The sequence below is a fragment of the Oncorhynchus kisutch genome, linkage group LG27, assembly GCF_002021735.2.
Source record: "Oncorhynchus kisutch isolate 150728-3 linkage group LG27, Okis_V2, whole genome shotgun sequence".
In the NCBI taxonomy this organism is placed as follows: Eukaryota; Metazoa; Chordata; class Actinopteri; order Salmoniformes; family Salmonidae; genus Oncorhynchus; species Oncorhynchus kisutch.
In genome coordinates, this window is record NC_034200.2 from 30,870,023 (window position 1) to 30,887,313 (window position 17,291).

The following is a 17,291-nucleotide window of genomic DNA, read 5'->3' on the forward strand; positions in this document are numbered from 1 at the left end:
TAACTAGGCAAGTCCGTTAAGAACAAATTCTTATTTTACAATGACGGCCTACCCCGGCCAAACCCTCCCCTACCCGGGCGACGCTGGGCCAGTTGTGCGCTGCCCTATAGGACTCCTGATCACGGCCGGTTGTGATACAGCCCACTATCGAACCAGGGTCTGTAGTGATGCCTCTAGCACTAGGATGGAGTGCTTTAGACCGCTGCACCACTCGGGAGTATCTGGTGAAGAGCAGCAGAAATCGATTGCTTCCACTCAGATTGAAGGACATTTTAAGGGTGTTATCTAATATTTTGCAGATGAACATACCAGACAGTCTACACAGCTGGTACACAAAGACCAAGGTCAGGCTCGGATTGGGGCCACATGATTCTTGACCAACAAACCTTCCTTTACTTCTCGCAAAATGCTTGCAGGCATGTCTCTTAGATTCTCTGTGGTCGCATTGGACTGTTCTTTCCTCCATCTCCACCCATATGCCACAGCAGTCTGCTTTCAGGGAAAAAGGAGCTCTCATCATCCCCGTGGGGGCTTATAGCTACAATATCACACTCCTGGCTCTGGATCTTACAGTCCTCCTCGACTCGACTCTGTTTACCCGACCAATCCAGGTCAATGGCCCCTGTGGAGAAGGGAAGACGGGGATACAGCGGCATTCTAGACAGAGAGAAAGAGAGAGAGAAGGATAGATAGGGGAGAGAAGAAAGGAGAGGGGCTTTTAGCATATCCCGTTTTAGAATAAAGCCTTTTAGTGTCTTGGGAACTTGCCTGGATCTTGTCTCGGACTACTGTAGCATGTGCAGAGTGAAAGCCTTTATAAGAGGACAGGGTCCCCCACTGCTTCCCTGTCAGATGTCAGTAGGCCACGTCAGGAGAAGAAAGGCTGGGGAGACATGCGCCAGATATTTCACCTTAACCCAATTGGAAGAAATCACTCCTTTCTTGAAAGGGCAAACAATGACAGAATGGCCACACCTCCACTGTTTGGTTAAAAGCTGAGGGATGGATGCAAGGAATGACCATTGATGATATAAAAATTATAGTTTTAACCATGTTTTAAGGCTATACAGCGTTTGTTTAGAATTACAATGTTTACAAACAGTAGAGTAAAACAAGTGTATATTTTGGTTTCTGATTGACTAAGTTTTAGAGGCATTTATAAGTTATATTCTTGAAGAACCATTGGGTATATACATTGAGTGTACAAAATATTAAGAACACCGTCCTTATATTGAGTTGTACCACTCCTTTTCCCTCAGAACAGCCTCAATTCCTCTGGGCATGGGCTCTACAAGGTGTTGAAAGTGTTCCACAGTGATGCTGGCCCATGTTGACTCCAATGCTTCCCACAGTTGTGTGAAGTTGCCTATTTTGTACACTCGGTGTATATATTTATTGTAAAAGTACAATAGCTGGATGTAGCCATCGCAGATTGCATATTTAAAGACATGGTGCGATTCCTCCTGCTGGAAATGTGTCCAGAGTTGTTCCATTGCCTGGGTGGAGGCTCACACAGTAGTGGGGGATGGCTTAATACTAAAGGGCAACTCTCCATGAGACACTCCACTGTAAATGTCATCTTCAAATAAAGCTGTACATTTTTATCTACTAGTCCTCAATGCCATGGCAACGGTACATCCTGCAAAGTACAGTACAGTGTCACATTCCCACCATCTTTGCGTTTGAAAGGAGTCATCAGTCCTCCCCTTGGAGCAATAATAAATATGTTATACACACAAAAGCTCTCAAATGTCTAAAATTCCAGCCATAATTCACCATGGGCTAGCCGTTAACCTTACATATATCAAATCAACTTAAATTGTATTTGTCACATGCGCTGAACACAACAGGTACACCTTACAGTGAAATGCTTACTTACAAGCCCTTAACCAGCAATGCAGTTCAATAAATATAGTTAATCAAATATTTACTAAATAAACAATCTATTCAATCACAAGGTAACACAAGAAATGTACATAACAATAACGAGGCTCTATATACAGGGGGTACCGGTACAGAGTCAATGTGCGGGGGTACAGGTTAATCGAGGTCATTTGTAAAGTGACTATGCATAGATAATAACCAGCGAGTAGCAGCAGTGTAAAAACAAAAGGGATGGCCATTTGTAAATAGTCTGTGTGGCCATTTGATTAGTTTAGTTGTTCAGCATCTTCTGGGGTTGGAAGTTGTTAAGGAGCCTCTTGGTCCTAGACTTGGCGCACCGGTACCGCTTGTCGTGCGGTAGCAGAGAGAACAGTCCATGACTAGGGTGGCTGGAGTCCTTCCTCTGACATCACCTAGTATATAGGTCATGAATGTTAGTAAGCTTTGACGAAGTGATGTACTGGACCGTACGAACTACCCTCTGTAGCGCCTTCCGGTCAGATGCTGAGCAGTTGCCATACCAGGGGGTAATGCAACCGGTCAGGATGCTCTCAATGGTGCAGCTATAGAACTTTTTGAGGATCTGGGGAACCATGCCAAATCTTTTCAGTCTCCTGAGGGGGAATGGGTGTTGTCGTGCCCTCTTCACAACTGTCTTGGTGTGTTTGGACCATGATAGTTTGTTGGTGATGTGGACACCAATGACCTTGAAACTCTCGACCCGTTCCACTTCAGTCCTATAGTCCACGATCAGCTCCTTTGTCTGGCTCACATTGAGGGAGAGCTTGTTGTCCTGGCACCACACTGCCAGGTCTCTGACCTCCTCCCTATAGGCTGTCTCATCGTTGTCGATGATCAGGCCTACCACTGTTGTGTCATCAGCAAACTTAATGAGGGTGTTGGAGTCGTGCTTGGCCATGCAGTCGTGGGTTAACAGGGAGTACAGGAGGGGACTAAGCACGCACCCCTGAGGGGCATCAGTGTTGAGGATCAGCGTGGCAGATGTGTTGTTGCCTACACTTACCACGGGGGGGGGGGGGGGGGGGGGGGGGGGCGCTGTCAGGAAGTCCAGGATCCAGTTGCAGAGGGAGATATTTAGTCCCAGGGTCCTCAGCTTATTGATGAGCTTTGTGGGCGTTATGGTGTTGAATGCTGCGCTGTAGTCAATGAACAGCATTCTCACACAGGTGTTTATTTTATCCAGGTGGGAAAGGGTAGTGTGGAGTGCGATTGAGATTGCATCATCTGTGGATCTGTTGGGGCGGTATGAGAATTGGAGTGGGTCTAGGGTTTCTGGCATGATGGTGTTGATGTGAGCCATGACAAGCCTTTCAAAGCACTTCATGGCTACTGACGTGAGTGCTACTGGGTGGTATTCATTTAGGCAGGTTACCTTCGCTTCCTTGAGCACAGGGACTATGGTGGTCTGCTTGAAACATATAGTTATTACATACTCGGTCAGGGAGAGGTTGAAATTGTCATTGAAGACACTTGACAGTTGGTCCACGCATGCTTTGAGTACACGTCCTGGTAATCCTTCTGGCCCCGCGGCTTTGTGAATGTTGACCTGTTTAAAGGTCTTGCTCACATTGGCTACGGAGAGCGGGATTTATTATAAGCGTCCGGATTAGTGTCCCGCTCCTTGAAAGTGGAAGCTCTACCCTTTAGCTCGATGCGGATGTTGTCTGTAAACCATGGCTTCTGGTTGGGATATGTATGTACGGTCACCGAGGGGACGACGTCGTCAATGCATTTATTGATGAAGCCGGTGACTGAGGTGGTATACTCCTCAATACCATTGGATGAATCCCGGAACATATTCCAGTCTGTGCTAGCAAAACTGTCCTGTAGCATAGCATCCAGGTCATCTGACCACTTCTGTATTGAGCAGGTCACTGGTACTGCCTGCTTTAGTTGTTACTTGTTAGCAGGAGTCAGGAGGATAGAATTATGATCAGATTTGCCAAATGGAGGGCGAGGGAGAGCTTTGTATGCATCTATGTGTGTGGAGTAAAGGTGATCTAGAGATTTTTTTTTCCTCTGGTTGCACGTTTAACATGCTGGTAGAAATGAGGTAAAACTGATTTGTTTGAAATGAGGCATTAACATTTTATGGCTATATACTTCATAAAGTAATTTATTTGACCTTAATAAAGGCGCACATGAAATGAGTATGATTTGTGTAATTGAATAGAGAGCATATTGATATCATAGCACTACTTGAAATTGGTGCCTGCAAGATTTCTATGGCCTTCGAGACAATGCTGTTAGTATATTTTCATTACCAGGTGAGATAGATATTGTTTTGTTCTCACAAGAGGAAATTAAAACATGAGTATAACTCCCAATTAGAATCACAGGTGAAATAGAGAAATTCCTGCACCATTTCTTTTGCCAGCCATCTACCAACTCAGGTTGGCATTTATTGTAATGAATTTTGCCCTGGAGGTAGCTCTGCAGAGTGGTCATTTGCTGGTACAGGGCAAGATTCATGACAATAAACCTGCTCCAACAACATCGTCTCTCTGTCTCTCCCTGGTCATTATTTTCTCTGAATGTTTGACCTTGAATATATCAAGGTACAGGCTCGACAGCTGTCAACTCTCTGCTCCACACACAGTAATAAAATGGTCATTACTGCTTCCTAGACTATAAAGAAGACCGGGTGCGGCGCACAGATACATATGGAGGGTAATCGAAATATAAACTGGGTGACAAAGATGACAGACTAGTTTGGGGTGGGTAGGTGTGGGTAGGCCTTCCCGCAATGGAGCTGTCATGTTCTTTAAGCATGTAATTCTACTCTCGCGTACTCTGTCTAACACCATCACTCTCGTTCTCTCTCTCACACTATATCTACCTTCTCTCTATCTGCCATCTTTCTGGTCATATGCCACCTATCATGGTTCATCTTTACAGCCGCCCATCCCATTCTCTCGCCATTTTCTGGTAATCTGGTATCACTTTGTTCTGGTAGAGAACCATCAATGTCACTCTAGACTTCTTCTGATGAGATTGCCTCAGCACTTCAAATGTATTCTTATTTTATTCCACACTCCTTTTCTATTCTACTGTTCGACTTAATTTCAGATTCTATTCCCCCCAATTCCTACTGCGATTCTGCGATTCTTCTGGCCCAATCAGCAGAGGCGATTTGACTCTCATATTGCCTGTGGTGGTGAAAAGGCCTGCTGTGGAGTCCCTGCTGGGGACTCCCTGCCTGGTCTACACATCCCTTTGATAAAGACACACTCTGAAGTAGAATATCTTACCTGGAGTGAGCTGAGCTTGGTCTACCAATCAATAATATATTTTGAGAGATGCCTGTAATTATGCATGTTGTTTGTGACATAATTGGGCAGTGATTCATGTCAAATGAATCCCTTTGTGGTGATATGTTAGCGTGTTCGTTAGCATTGATAGCAACATTTTTCATTGTAGCATTGTAATTTTAGCTACATGACACTGAGTAGTTTAACACCTGAATTCAATTTGAGCTCAGACAGGACATCCTTTCATTCTTTCTGTCTCAGGTAAGGGTTTTTGGTTTGATTTGGAAGGCCTTCCCAGCTAGCAATGAGGAATTGGCCCAGAAGTGTCCCTCTTACGGGGGGCTGGAACTGATTGAATTTGCCCGGAATCGGGTTTTGGACTCGGCCCGGAATCAAAATGAAGGACTGCCCAGAATCGGCCAAAGTACATCGGGCCGTTTCCGTCTACCGGAATTCAGCCGACTTTTCTGGGTATCGTACCAGAATCCCCCCCAGGAGCAGCCCGATGCAAATGTAAATAAATGTCTACAAAATTACCTGATTTAGTCATTTTTACTATTATACATTTTATACATGCAAATTTTACCCACCCACAAAAAAAACAGTTTGTGTCAGAGAAAACATCATACACCTACCTAGTGATCGTGTCAGCGTGCATGCGCCTGGCCCACCACAGGAGTCGCTACATGATGGGACAAGGACATCCCGGCTGGCCAAACCCTCCCCTAACTCGGACAACGCTGGGCCAATTGTGCGTCGCCTCATAGGTCTCCCAGTCGTGGCCGGCACGTGTCTTGAACCAGCATCTGTAGCAACGCAGTTTGCACTGCAATGCAGTCTCTTAGACCGCTGCACCACTCGGGAGACTCCATGCACAAAGTTTTTAATGCTCATCAGATTCACAAAGTATCAAAATACTAAAACACTACACAGGACTCTTAAAGAATTTCATTTAAATGTTAATTGCATTTTTTTTATCACAGAAACAATGAGAAAGTATGGAAAAATAAATAATGAAATGTTAATTATATAAAGTAGCCCGTGTAATCATCAGCCCCAATCGGCCCGAGCCCCAAGTAATACATTTGGGACAGATAACTCACACCGGAATTGGCCCGAGCTCAATCCCCACATCCTAGCCATAAGTAATACTGCTGAAGGTGGCACTGAATCGGGCCACATGATGTCGGCTGAGTCTGACTCTCAGCCGAGTGCCCCGACTTTCAGCCGGAATCGGCCCAGATCCACTATGCTAGCTGGGATGATAGCAGGTCCCTGTCATGCGTGTCGCCAAAACAGCTGTGTGACATGGATTAGAAAGCACGGTTGGTTAGCGTAGCATAGCCTCCTGTATCAGAACCTCACTTCTTCCTAAGCTCCTTGGTGTGTGAAGTCAGCTTTAGTGAGGTGTGCTCTGTGATGCCTTCAATTCTGAGGCATTCAGTGGAACCCTTTGCCTCTGTAGTATTGTCGCTGTGGTTGAGCTAGCCTAGCGAAGGATACGACTGACCTTCATGCAAAGTGAATACTAAACCAGAATGGTATATAACAATATATGCCCTTCAGCAGACACCTTTATCCAAAGCAACGTACAGTCATGCTGGCATACAATTTACATATGGGTGGCCACGGGAATCAAACCCACAACCCTGGAGGAGCAAACACCATGCTCTACCGACTGAGCCATACAGGACCAAAAAAAATGGCAAATAATATAACAGTAGGAGAGACTGAATTGGTCAGTGGCTGACTACATTTATCATTTCTAGGTGATTTATTTAATTTCGTTGTTTTGTTTTAGAAGGAATAAGAACATTTAGATTTTGAAATGTTTGTGTCTAAAGTAGCAAAATGATGATAAAAGAGTTCAGTGTTGTGCAATCAAGCTAGCCTTGGGATCTGAATTAGCCTTCCAGTTATTTGGACAAATTCATTTTCTATTGGAATAATAAACTACAATAATATTCTACTCTCTTTCTCCCAGGCTGGAACAAACAAGTGGACTACGAGCCCGGGACAGGAAGTAAGCAGCTGTTTCCCAAGATGCACCTGGAGACTTGTGACGGCCCATTGTCGGCGGTGAGAGCCATGGTGGAGCTGCAGACCAGCCACATTGGGAAGGGCTGCGACCGAGAGACCTACTCCGAGAAGTCTATGCAGAAACTCTGTGGTAAGCCAATTAATAAGGAAAGAGAGGACAAAAGGGCTGCGACCGAGAGACCTACTCCGAGAAGTCCATGCAGAAACTCTGTGGTAAGCCAATTAATAAGGAAAGAGAGGACAAAAGAAAACAATCAAATGTACCAGTAACATTTCAACCTGTTACATAATGTGTCATTCATAATTACACTTGTGACTAGTGAAGTCATACAGACAATTGTGTCCCATTAGTTGTCTCCGATTATTTACTCTAATTTCACATTTTCTGCCTCGTTAATTACCACCAATATCTAACAGTCAAATTATAAACAAGTAGGGGTATTTAAATGTAATTTGTAACACATAGGAAAGTGTATATTAAATCAACATTATGAATCATTTTTATTAATAAGTGAACATGTTCATTGTGAAGAGTTGAACATGTGAAATGTCTCAGATTTGTACTACTTTTCTTCCTTGGATTTATTTTCATGTTGTGTAAAACTGAAGCGTGGTATGGTTGATTTGAACAAATCATTATGCAGCAATAACGGTTTATTGGTGGACTCTAGTCTAAGTCTTTAAGTGTTTGTGTAACGATGGCTACACAGGCATACTTAATATCCTCATATACTCATTTGGATTTCCATACTTCTTTAATATGCAAAGTGATTTCCATACTTCTTTAGTATGCAAAGTGATTTCCATACTTCCTTAGTATGCAAAGTGATTTCCATACTTCTTTAGTATGCAAAGTGATTTCCATACTTCCTTAGTATGCAAAGTGATTTCCATACTTCTTTAGTATGCAAAGTGATTTCCATACTTATTTAGTATGCAAAGTTTGCAAGCCAGGAGCTTTTCCAAACCTCAATAATCATTATCTAATATGCAATAAAACACATTGTAAAAAAATGTATTAGTCACACTTTATTTGGATTTCCCTTCTGCAGATGCTCTACAGATGTTAATGCTAGCAACAAACTATCTGTTGACAAGAAACTGCTTGCTAAGGTTACGGTTAGGGTTAAGGTTAGGTTTAGAATAAGAGTTAGAGTAAGGGTTAAGGTTAGGTTTAGAATAAGAGTTAGAGTAAGGGTTAAGGTTAAGGTTAGGTTTAGAATAAGAGTAGAGTAAGGGTTAAGGTTAGGTTTAGAATAAGAGTTAGAGTAAGGGTTAGGTTTAGAATACGAGTTAGAGTAAGAGTAAGGGTTAAGGTTATTTTAGGTTTAGAATAAGAGTTAGAGTTTGGGTTAGGTTTAGAATACGAGTTAGAGTAAGAGTAAGGGTTAAGGTTATTTTAGGTTTAGAATAAGAGTTTGAGTAAGCGTTAAGGTTAGGTTTAGAATAAGAGTTAGAGTAAGGGTTAGGGTTAGGTTTAGAATAAGAGTTAGAGTAAGGGTTAGGGTTAGGTTTAGAATAAGAGTTAGAGTAAGGGTTAGGGTTAGGTTTAGAATAAGAGTTAGAGTAAGGGTTAGGGTTAGGTTTAGAATAAGAGTTAGAGTAAGGGTTAGGGTTAGGTTTAGAATAAGAGTTAGAGTAAGCATTAGGGTTAGGTTTAGAATAAGAGTTAGAGTAAGCGTTAGGGTTAGGTTTAGAATAAGAGTTAGAGTAAGCGTTAGGGTTAGGTTTAGAATAAGAGTTAGAGTAAGGGTTAGGGTTAGGTTTAGAATAAGAGTTAGAGTAAGGGTTAGGGTTAGGTTTAGAATAAGAGTTACAGTAAGCGTTAGGGTTAGGTTTAGAATAAGGTTAGGATCGTTAGTTTAAATGATACTGAGTTAGGGTTAGGGTTAGGGTTAGAGTAAGGGTTAGGGTTAGGTTCAGAATAAGTTTTAGAGTAAGCGTTAGGGTTAGGTTTAGAATAAGAGTTAGAGTAAGGGTTAGGGTTAGGTTTAGAATAAGAGTTAGAGTAAGGGTTAGGGTTAGGTTTAGAATAAGAGTTAGAGTAAGGGTTAGGGTTAGGTTTAGAATAAGAGTTAGAGTAAGCGTTAGGGTTAGGTTTAGAATAAGGTTAGGATCGTTAGTTTAAATGATACTGAGTTAGGGTTAGGGTTAGAGTAAGGGTTAGGGTTAGGTTTAGAATAAGAGTTAGAGTAAGCGTTAGGGTTAGGTTTAGAATAAGAGTTAGAGTAAGCGTTAGGGTTAGGGTTAGGTTTAGAATAAGAGTTAGAGTAAGCGTTAGGGTTAGGTTTAGAATAAGAGTTAGAGTAAGGGTTAGGGTTAGGTTTAGAATAAGAGTTAGAGTAAGCGTTAGGGTTAGGGTTAGAATAAGGTTAGGATCGTTAGTTTAAATGATACTGAGTATCTACAAATGGACTATCCAAATAAAGTGTTATCTTTTTTTCCGAGCAAATCAAATCAAATCAAATTTTATTTGTCACATACACATGGTTAGCAGATGTTAATGCGAGTGTAGCGAAATGCTTGTGCTTCTAGTTCTGACAATGCAGTAATAACCAACAAGTAATCTAGCTAACAATTCCAAAACTACTGTCTTATACACAGTGTAAGGGGATAAAGAATATGTACATAACGATATATGAATGAGTGATGGTACAGAGCAGCATAGGCAAAATACAGTAGATGGTATCGAGTACAGTATATACATATGAGATGAGTATGTAAACAAAGTGGCATAGTTAAAGTGGCTGGTGATACATGTATTACATAAGGATGCAGTCGATGATATAGAGTACAGTATATACATATGCATATGAGATGAATAATGTAGGGTAAGTAACATTATATAAGGTAGCATTGTTTAAAGTGTCTAGTGATATATTTACATCATTTCCCATCAATTCCCATTATTAAAGTGGCTGGAGTTGAGTCAGTGTCAGTGTGTTGGCAGCAGCCACTCAATGTTAGTGGTGGCTGTTTAACAGTCTGATGGCCTTGAGATAGAAGCTGTTTTTCAGTCTCTCGGTCCCAGCTTTGATGCACCTGTACTGACCTCGCCTTCTGGATGATAGCGGGGTGAACAGGCAGTGGCTCGGGTGGTTGATGTCCTTGATGATCAGATAAATGATCAGCATGTTCGAATAATAAGAAGGCAGAACAGTTGAAACTGGAGCAGCAGCACGGCCAGGTGGACTGGGGACAGCAAGGAGTCATCATGTCAGGTAATCCTGGGGCATGGTCCTAGGGCTCAGGTCCTCCGAGAGAGAGAAGGAGAGAATTAGAGAACGCACACTTAGATTCACACAGGACACCGAATAGGACAGGAGAAGTACTCCAGATATAACAAACTGACCCTAGCCCCCCGACACATAAACTACTGCAGCATAAATACTGGAGGCTGAGACAGGAGGGTTCAGGAGACACTGTGGACCCATCCGAGGACACCCCCGGACAGGGCCAAACAGGAAGGATATAACCCCACCCACTTTGCCAAAGCACAGCCCCCACACCACTAGAGGGATATCTTCAACCACCAACTTACCATCCTGAGACAGGGCCGAGTATAGCCCACAAAGATCTCCGCCATGGCACAACCCAAGGGGGGGCGCCAACCCAGACAGGATGACCACATCAGTGAATCAACCCACTCAGGTGACGCACCCCTTCCAGGGACAGCATGAGAGAGCCCCAGTAAGCCAGTGACTCAGCCCCTGTAATAGGGTTAGAGGCAGAGAATCCCAGTGGAAAGAGGCCAGGCAGAGACAGCAAGGGCGATTCGTTGCTCCAGAGCCTTTCCGTTCACCTTCCCACTCCTGGGCCAGACTACACTCAATCATATGACCCACTGAAGAGATGAGTCTTCAGTAAAGACTTAAAGGTTGAGACCGAGTTTGCGTCTCTGACATGGGTAGGCAGACCGTTCCATAAAAATGGAGCTCTATAGGAGAAAGCCCTGCCTCCAGCTGTTTGCTTAGAAATTCTAGGGACAATTAGGAGGCCTGCGTCTTGTGACCTGTACGTGTAGGTATGTACGGCAGGACCAAATCAGAGAGATAGGTAGGAGCAAGCCCATGTAATGCTTTGTAGGTTAGCAGTAAAACCTTGAAATCAGCCCTTGCTTTGACAGGAAGCCAGTGTAGAGAGGCTAGCACTGGAGTAATATGATCACATTTTTTGGTTCTAGTCAGGATTCTAGCAGCCGTATTTAGCACCAACTGAAGTTTATTTAGTGCTTTATCCGGGTAGCCGGAAAGTAGAGCATTGCAGTAGTCTAACCTAGAAGTGACAAAAGCATGGATTAATTTTTCTGCATCATTTTTGGACAGAAAGTTTCAGATTTTTGCAATGTTACGTAGATGAAAAAAAGCTGTCCTTGAAATGGTCTTGATATGTTCTTCAAAAGAGAGATCAGGGTCCAGAGTAATGCCGAGGTCCTTCACAGTTTTATTTGAGACGACTGTACAACCATTAAGATTAATTGTCAGATTCAACAGAAGATCTCTTTGTTTCTTGGGACCTAGAACAAGCATCTCTGTTTTGTCCGAGTTTAAAAGTAGAAAGTTTGCAGCCATCCACTTCCTTATGTCTGAAACACATGCTTCTAGCAAGGGCAATTTTGGGGCTTCACCATGTTTCATTGAAATGTACAGCTGTGTGTCATCCGCATAGCAGTGAAAGTTAACATTATGTTTTCGAATAACATCCCCAAGAGGTAAAATATATAGTGAAAACAATAGTGGTCCTAAAACGGAACCTTGAGGAACACCGAAATTTACAGTTGATTTGTCAGAGGACAAACCATTCACAGAGACAAACTGATATCTTTCCGACAGATAAGATCTAAACCAGGCCAGAACTTGTCCGTGTAGACCAATTTGGGTTTCCAATCTCTCCAAAAGGATGTGGTGATCGATGGTATCAAAAGCAGCACTAAGGTCTAGGAGCACGAGGACAGATGCAGAGCCTCGGTCCGATGCCATTAAAATGTCATTTACCACCTTCACAAGTGCCGTCTCAGTGCTATGATGGGGTCTAAAACCAGACTGAAGCATTTCGTATACATTGTTTGTCTTGAGGAAGGCAGTAAGTTTCTGCGCAACAGCCTTTTCTAAAATTTTTGAGAGGAATGGAAGATTAGATATAGGCCGATAGTTTTTTATATTTTCTGGATCAATGTTTGGCTTTTTCAAGAGAGGCTTTATTACTGCCACTTTTAGTGAGTTTGGTACACATCCGGTGGATAGAGAGCCGTTTATTATGTTCAACATAGGAGGGCCAAGCACAGGAAGCAGCTCTTTCAGTAGTTTAGTTGGAATAGGGTCCAGTATGCAGCTTGAAGGTTTAGAGGCCATGATTATTTTCCTCATTGTGTCAAGAGATATATTACTAAAACACTTGATCTCTTGATCCTAGGTCCTGGGAGAGTTGTGCAGACTCAGGACAACTGAGCTTTGAAGGAATACGCAGATTTAAAGTGGAGTCCGTAATTTGCTTTCTAATAATCATAATCTTTTCCTCAAAGAAGTTCATGAATTTATCACTGCTAAAGTGAAAGTCATCCTCTCTTGGGGAATGCCGCTTTTTAGTTAGCTTTGCGACAGTATCAAAAAGGAATTTCGGATTGTTCTTATTTTCCTCAATTAAGTTTGAAAAATAGGATGATCGAGCAGCAGTAAGGGCTCTTCGGTACTGCACGGTACTGTCTTTCCAAGCTAGTCGGAAGACTTCCAGTTTGGTGTGGCGCCATTTCCGTTCCAATTTTCTGGAAGCTTGCTTCAGAGCTCGGGTATTTTCTGTGTACCAGGGAGCTAGTTTCTTATGAGAAATGTTTTTAGTTTTTAGGGGTGCAACTCAAATCAAATCAAATCAAATCAAATTTATTTATAAAGCCCTTCGTACATCAGCTGATATCTCAAAGTGCTGTACAGAAACCCAGCCTAAAACCCCAAACAGCAAGCAATGCAGGTGTAGAAGCACGGTGGATAGGAAAAACTCCCTAGAAAGGCCAATACCTAGGAAGAAACCTAGAGAGGACCCAGGCTATGTGGGGTGGCCAGTCCTCTTCTGGCTGTGCCGGGTGGAGATTATAACAGAACATGGCCAAGATGTTCAAATGTTCATAAATGACCAGCATGGTCGAATAATAATAAGGCAGAACAGTTGAAACTGGAGCAGCAGCACAGTCAGGTGGAAGTTGAAACTGGAGCAGCAGCATGGCCAGGTGGACTGGGGACAGCAAGGAGTCATCATGTCAGGTAGTCCTGGGGCATGGTCCTAGGGCTCAGCTGCATCTAGGGTATTGCTCAACTGCATCTAGGGTATTGCGCAAGGTTAAATTGAGTTCCTCAGTTAGGGGGTTAACTGATTTTTGTCCTCTGGCATCCTTGGGTAGACAGAGGGAATCTGGAAGGACATCAAGGAATCTTTGTGTAGTCTGTGAATTTATAGCACGACTTTTGATGTTCCTTGGTTGGGGTCTGAGCAGATTATTTGTTGCAATTGCAAACGTAATAAAATGGTGGTCCGATAGTCCAGGATTATGAGGAAAAACATTAAGATCCACAACATTTATTCCATGGGACAAAACTAGGTCCAGCGTATGACTGTGACAGTGAGTGGGTCCAGAGACATGTTGGACAAAACCCACTGAGTCGATGATGGCTCCGAAAGCCTTTTGGAGTGGGTCTGTGGACTTTTCCATGTGAATATTAAAGTCACCAAAAGATTAGAATATTATCTGCTATGACTACAAGGTCCGATAGGAATTCAGGGAACTCAGTGAGGAACGCTGTATATGGCCCAGGAGGCCTGTAAACAGTAGCTATAAAAAGTGATTGAGTAGGCTGCATAGATTTCATGACTAGAAGCTCAAAAGACGAAAACGTCTTTTTTTTTTTTGTAAATTGAAATTTGCTATCGTAAATGTTAGCAACACCTCCGCCTTTGCGGGATGCACGGGGGATATGGTCACTAGTGTAGCCAGGAGGTGAGGCCTCATTTAACACAGTAAATTCATTAGGCTTAAGCCATGTTTCAGTCAGGCCAATCACATCAAGATTATGATCAGTGATTAGTTCATTGACTATAATTGCCTTTGAAGTAAGGGATCTAACATTAAGTAGCCCTATTTTGAGATGTGAGGTATCACATCAACATCTCACGATCACAGTGAAAGTCCTGAGAGAGTGAAGAGGCCTGGGTGTGTATTTATGCTGGCCTATCAATTGCCTATCAATTGACAGACATAAATGTTGTATAGCTTAAAAGAGCCAGCTTGTTTCTTCTGAAGGGTGGGCAGGGCGGGAATTTGGTGGTGAGAACCAAGGGTCCTAACAAATTGGGTCATTCACCACTCATCAGCTTCAGACAGTCACCCCTTGTGTGACATGGAGAGGGTGATGCTGTCAAATACCTTAACCATAGAAAAGTGTTCAGTTCACAACAGTTCCACATCCTATTTCTGTACCGTTGCATTCTAAACACCCTAGATGGACATCGTAGGATTAGAGGCTTTTAGATAGAAATACTGTGTCAGTAAATGTGTACAGTACATCCACTGTATATCAACCATATTCACACTATACATTTCTATATCTGTTCAGTCTCTAATAGCTCTATGCTCACTCTACCTACTTGTATGTAAACTTTGTTTAAATTCTGTTGTCTGTATTTTGTCTTTCACTAGCAGCACCATATCACCAAGTAAAGTTCTGAGTATGTGTAAATGTACTTGGTGAATCAAGGTGATTTTGAATCTGACCAGTCTCCTTTTAACCTGGTGCCACTTCTCGTGTGTGATGATGTCACCGACTGATTTATACTCATTTTCAATTCCTCCTCTAGGTGCGGCGTCCGGCAGCACGGACCTCCTCCCCGCCCCCAGCATCTCCACCAATTGGACGGCTTCACTGCTGACGGACAGCGGGCGGGACAGTGACCTCATCTTCAACTTCGACGGGAGGCAGGCGGCCAACGTGCCAGAGCAGGTGGTTCCACAGAACCTGACTGACCAGTTCACCATCGCCACATGGATGAAACACGGGCCCAGCCCCGGTCTGAGGGCCGAGAAAGAGACCCTGCTCTGCAACTCCGACAAGACCGGTGAGAACAGGAAGGGGTTGAGTTGGGAGATTTGGTCCATCCTAGGTCATTGTTCATGAAATCAGGATTTTATGGTGGTGGAGGTGGTGAGACTTTTTGTTTCCTGTCTAGAGAAGTTTAGAGTTCTCTCTGTTTAGAGAAGGTCAATGTCATTTGACCCAAAAACGAACCAAAGACCTTTAGCTACTATTTAATATGATGATTTCAAAAGGTGCGTTGTAGCACAGTAGCAAACGCCGTCCAACGTCAGGACAGTTAGTGTCCAATGTGGGAGACAGGAACATTTTGTGCCAAATCTGGAGTAGTGATGGCGTAGTCACATACAGTGCTTTTAGAAAGTATTCACACACTTTTTGGGGGTTGATGGTGGTCGTCACATAGATGCACAGATTGTTTTGTCGTCTGTCGACCACTTCTAGTTACAGAGTTAGATTGAGTGAAGCTGTGAGGGTTTGGCTGGAGACAGGCAGCCTGACAGGCTCTTATTGATCCCATCGATCACTCCGCTCACACTGAGAGAAAAGGAGGGTCCATCAATACGCACGGCCAAAAGAGCCCTGTGTCAGCCCAGCGGCTCCCAGGAAAGGCACTGCTGGGGGGGGGGGGGGGTTATGATGCCACAATGGCACAGGGAGCATGTGACATTTATTGAGCTGCCTCGTGAAGGTGGCAGGATTTATTTCAAAATGGCACATGTCAATAGCACTTATAGGACATACCACATTAACAAGCCCCTTTGCCCATAATGACAGACATCCTTTTAGATAGAGCACTGCTTTAGGAGAGCATTTGTAGAATATAATTTATTTTCACTCTTAACTGGAATATAGCTTTTTGGTCGGATAAGGTCCATTATATAATATAGTCGGATAAGGTCCATTATATAATATAGTCGGATAAGGTCCATTATATAATATAGTCGGATAAGGTCCATTATATAATATAGTCGGATAAGGTCCATTATATAATATAGTCGGATAAGGTCCATTATATAATATAGTCGGATAAGGTCCATTATATAATATAGTCGGATAAGGTCCATTATATAATATAGTCGGATAAGGTCCATTATATAATATAGTCGGATAAGGTCCATTATATAATATAGTCGGATAAGGTCCATTATATAATATAGTCGGATAAGGTCCATTATATAATATAGTCGGATAAGGTCCATTATATAATATAGTCGGATAAGGTCCATTATATAATATAGTCGGATAAGGTCCATTATATAATATAGTCGGATAAGGTCCATTATATAATATAGTCGGATAAGGTCCATTATATAATATAGTCGGATAAGGTCCATTATATAATATAGTCGGATAAGGTCCATTATATAATATAGTCGGATAAGGTCCATTATATAATATAGTCGGATAAGGTCCATTATATAATATAGTCGGATAAGGTCCATTATATAATATAGTCGGATAAGGTCCATTATATAATATAGTCGGATAAGGTCCATTATATAATATAGTCGGATAAGGTCCATTATATAATATAGTCGGATAAGGTCCATTATATAATATAGTCGGATAAGGTCCATTATATAACATAGTTGGATAAGCTCCAATATAATTCTAGTTTCATACAGTAGAAGTAAAGTATCTATGTTTTTCCGAATCCGTGTGCAGAGATGAACCGGCACCACTACTCCCTGTACGTCCACAACTGCCGTCTGGTGTTCCTACTCAGGAGAGACTTCACCCAGGTCGACACCTTCCGCCCCGCAGAGTTCCACTGGAAACTGGAGCAGGTGAGCTGACCTTTGACCCAGTAGTCAAGTCATGATGATGGGAATCTCCACTGGGCCTATGGGCCTATGTTCCAATGTCCATACTAGGACACCACTTAGAATACATGCCTTATATAATGGTAGGGGCTAAGGGAGTGGGAATTGTGTCTTTGACTTTCTCAAATGAGTAAACAGTCAATATGTTACCCATTGGACAATGCTGCTTTGCTAAATTAACTTGAGGTGGGTAA

General features: G+C 42.7%; 1 protein-coding gene across 1 annotated transcript in view; it reads left to right on the plus strand.

The window, feature by feature from the left end:
- Nucleotides 1-17,291, plus strand: part of clstn2a (calsyntenin 2a) — a 303,976-nt gene that overhangs the window by 242,727 nt on the left and 43,958 nt on the right. The window contains exons 6-8 of the mRNA XM_031807195.1: nucleotides 7,141-7,326; nucleotides 15,039-15,296; nucleotides 16,940-17,061. Of these exons, the coding sequence (XP_031663055.1) occupies nucleotides 7,141-7,326; nucleotides 15,039-15,296; nucleotides 16,940-17,061 (566 nt within the window). The remainder of the gene's footprint in view (nucleotides 1-7,140; nucleotides 7,327-15,038; nucleotides 15,297-16,939; nucleotides 17,062-17,291) is intronic.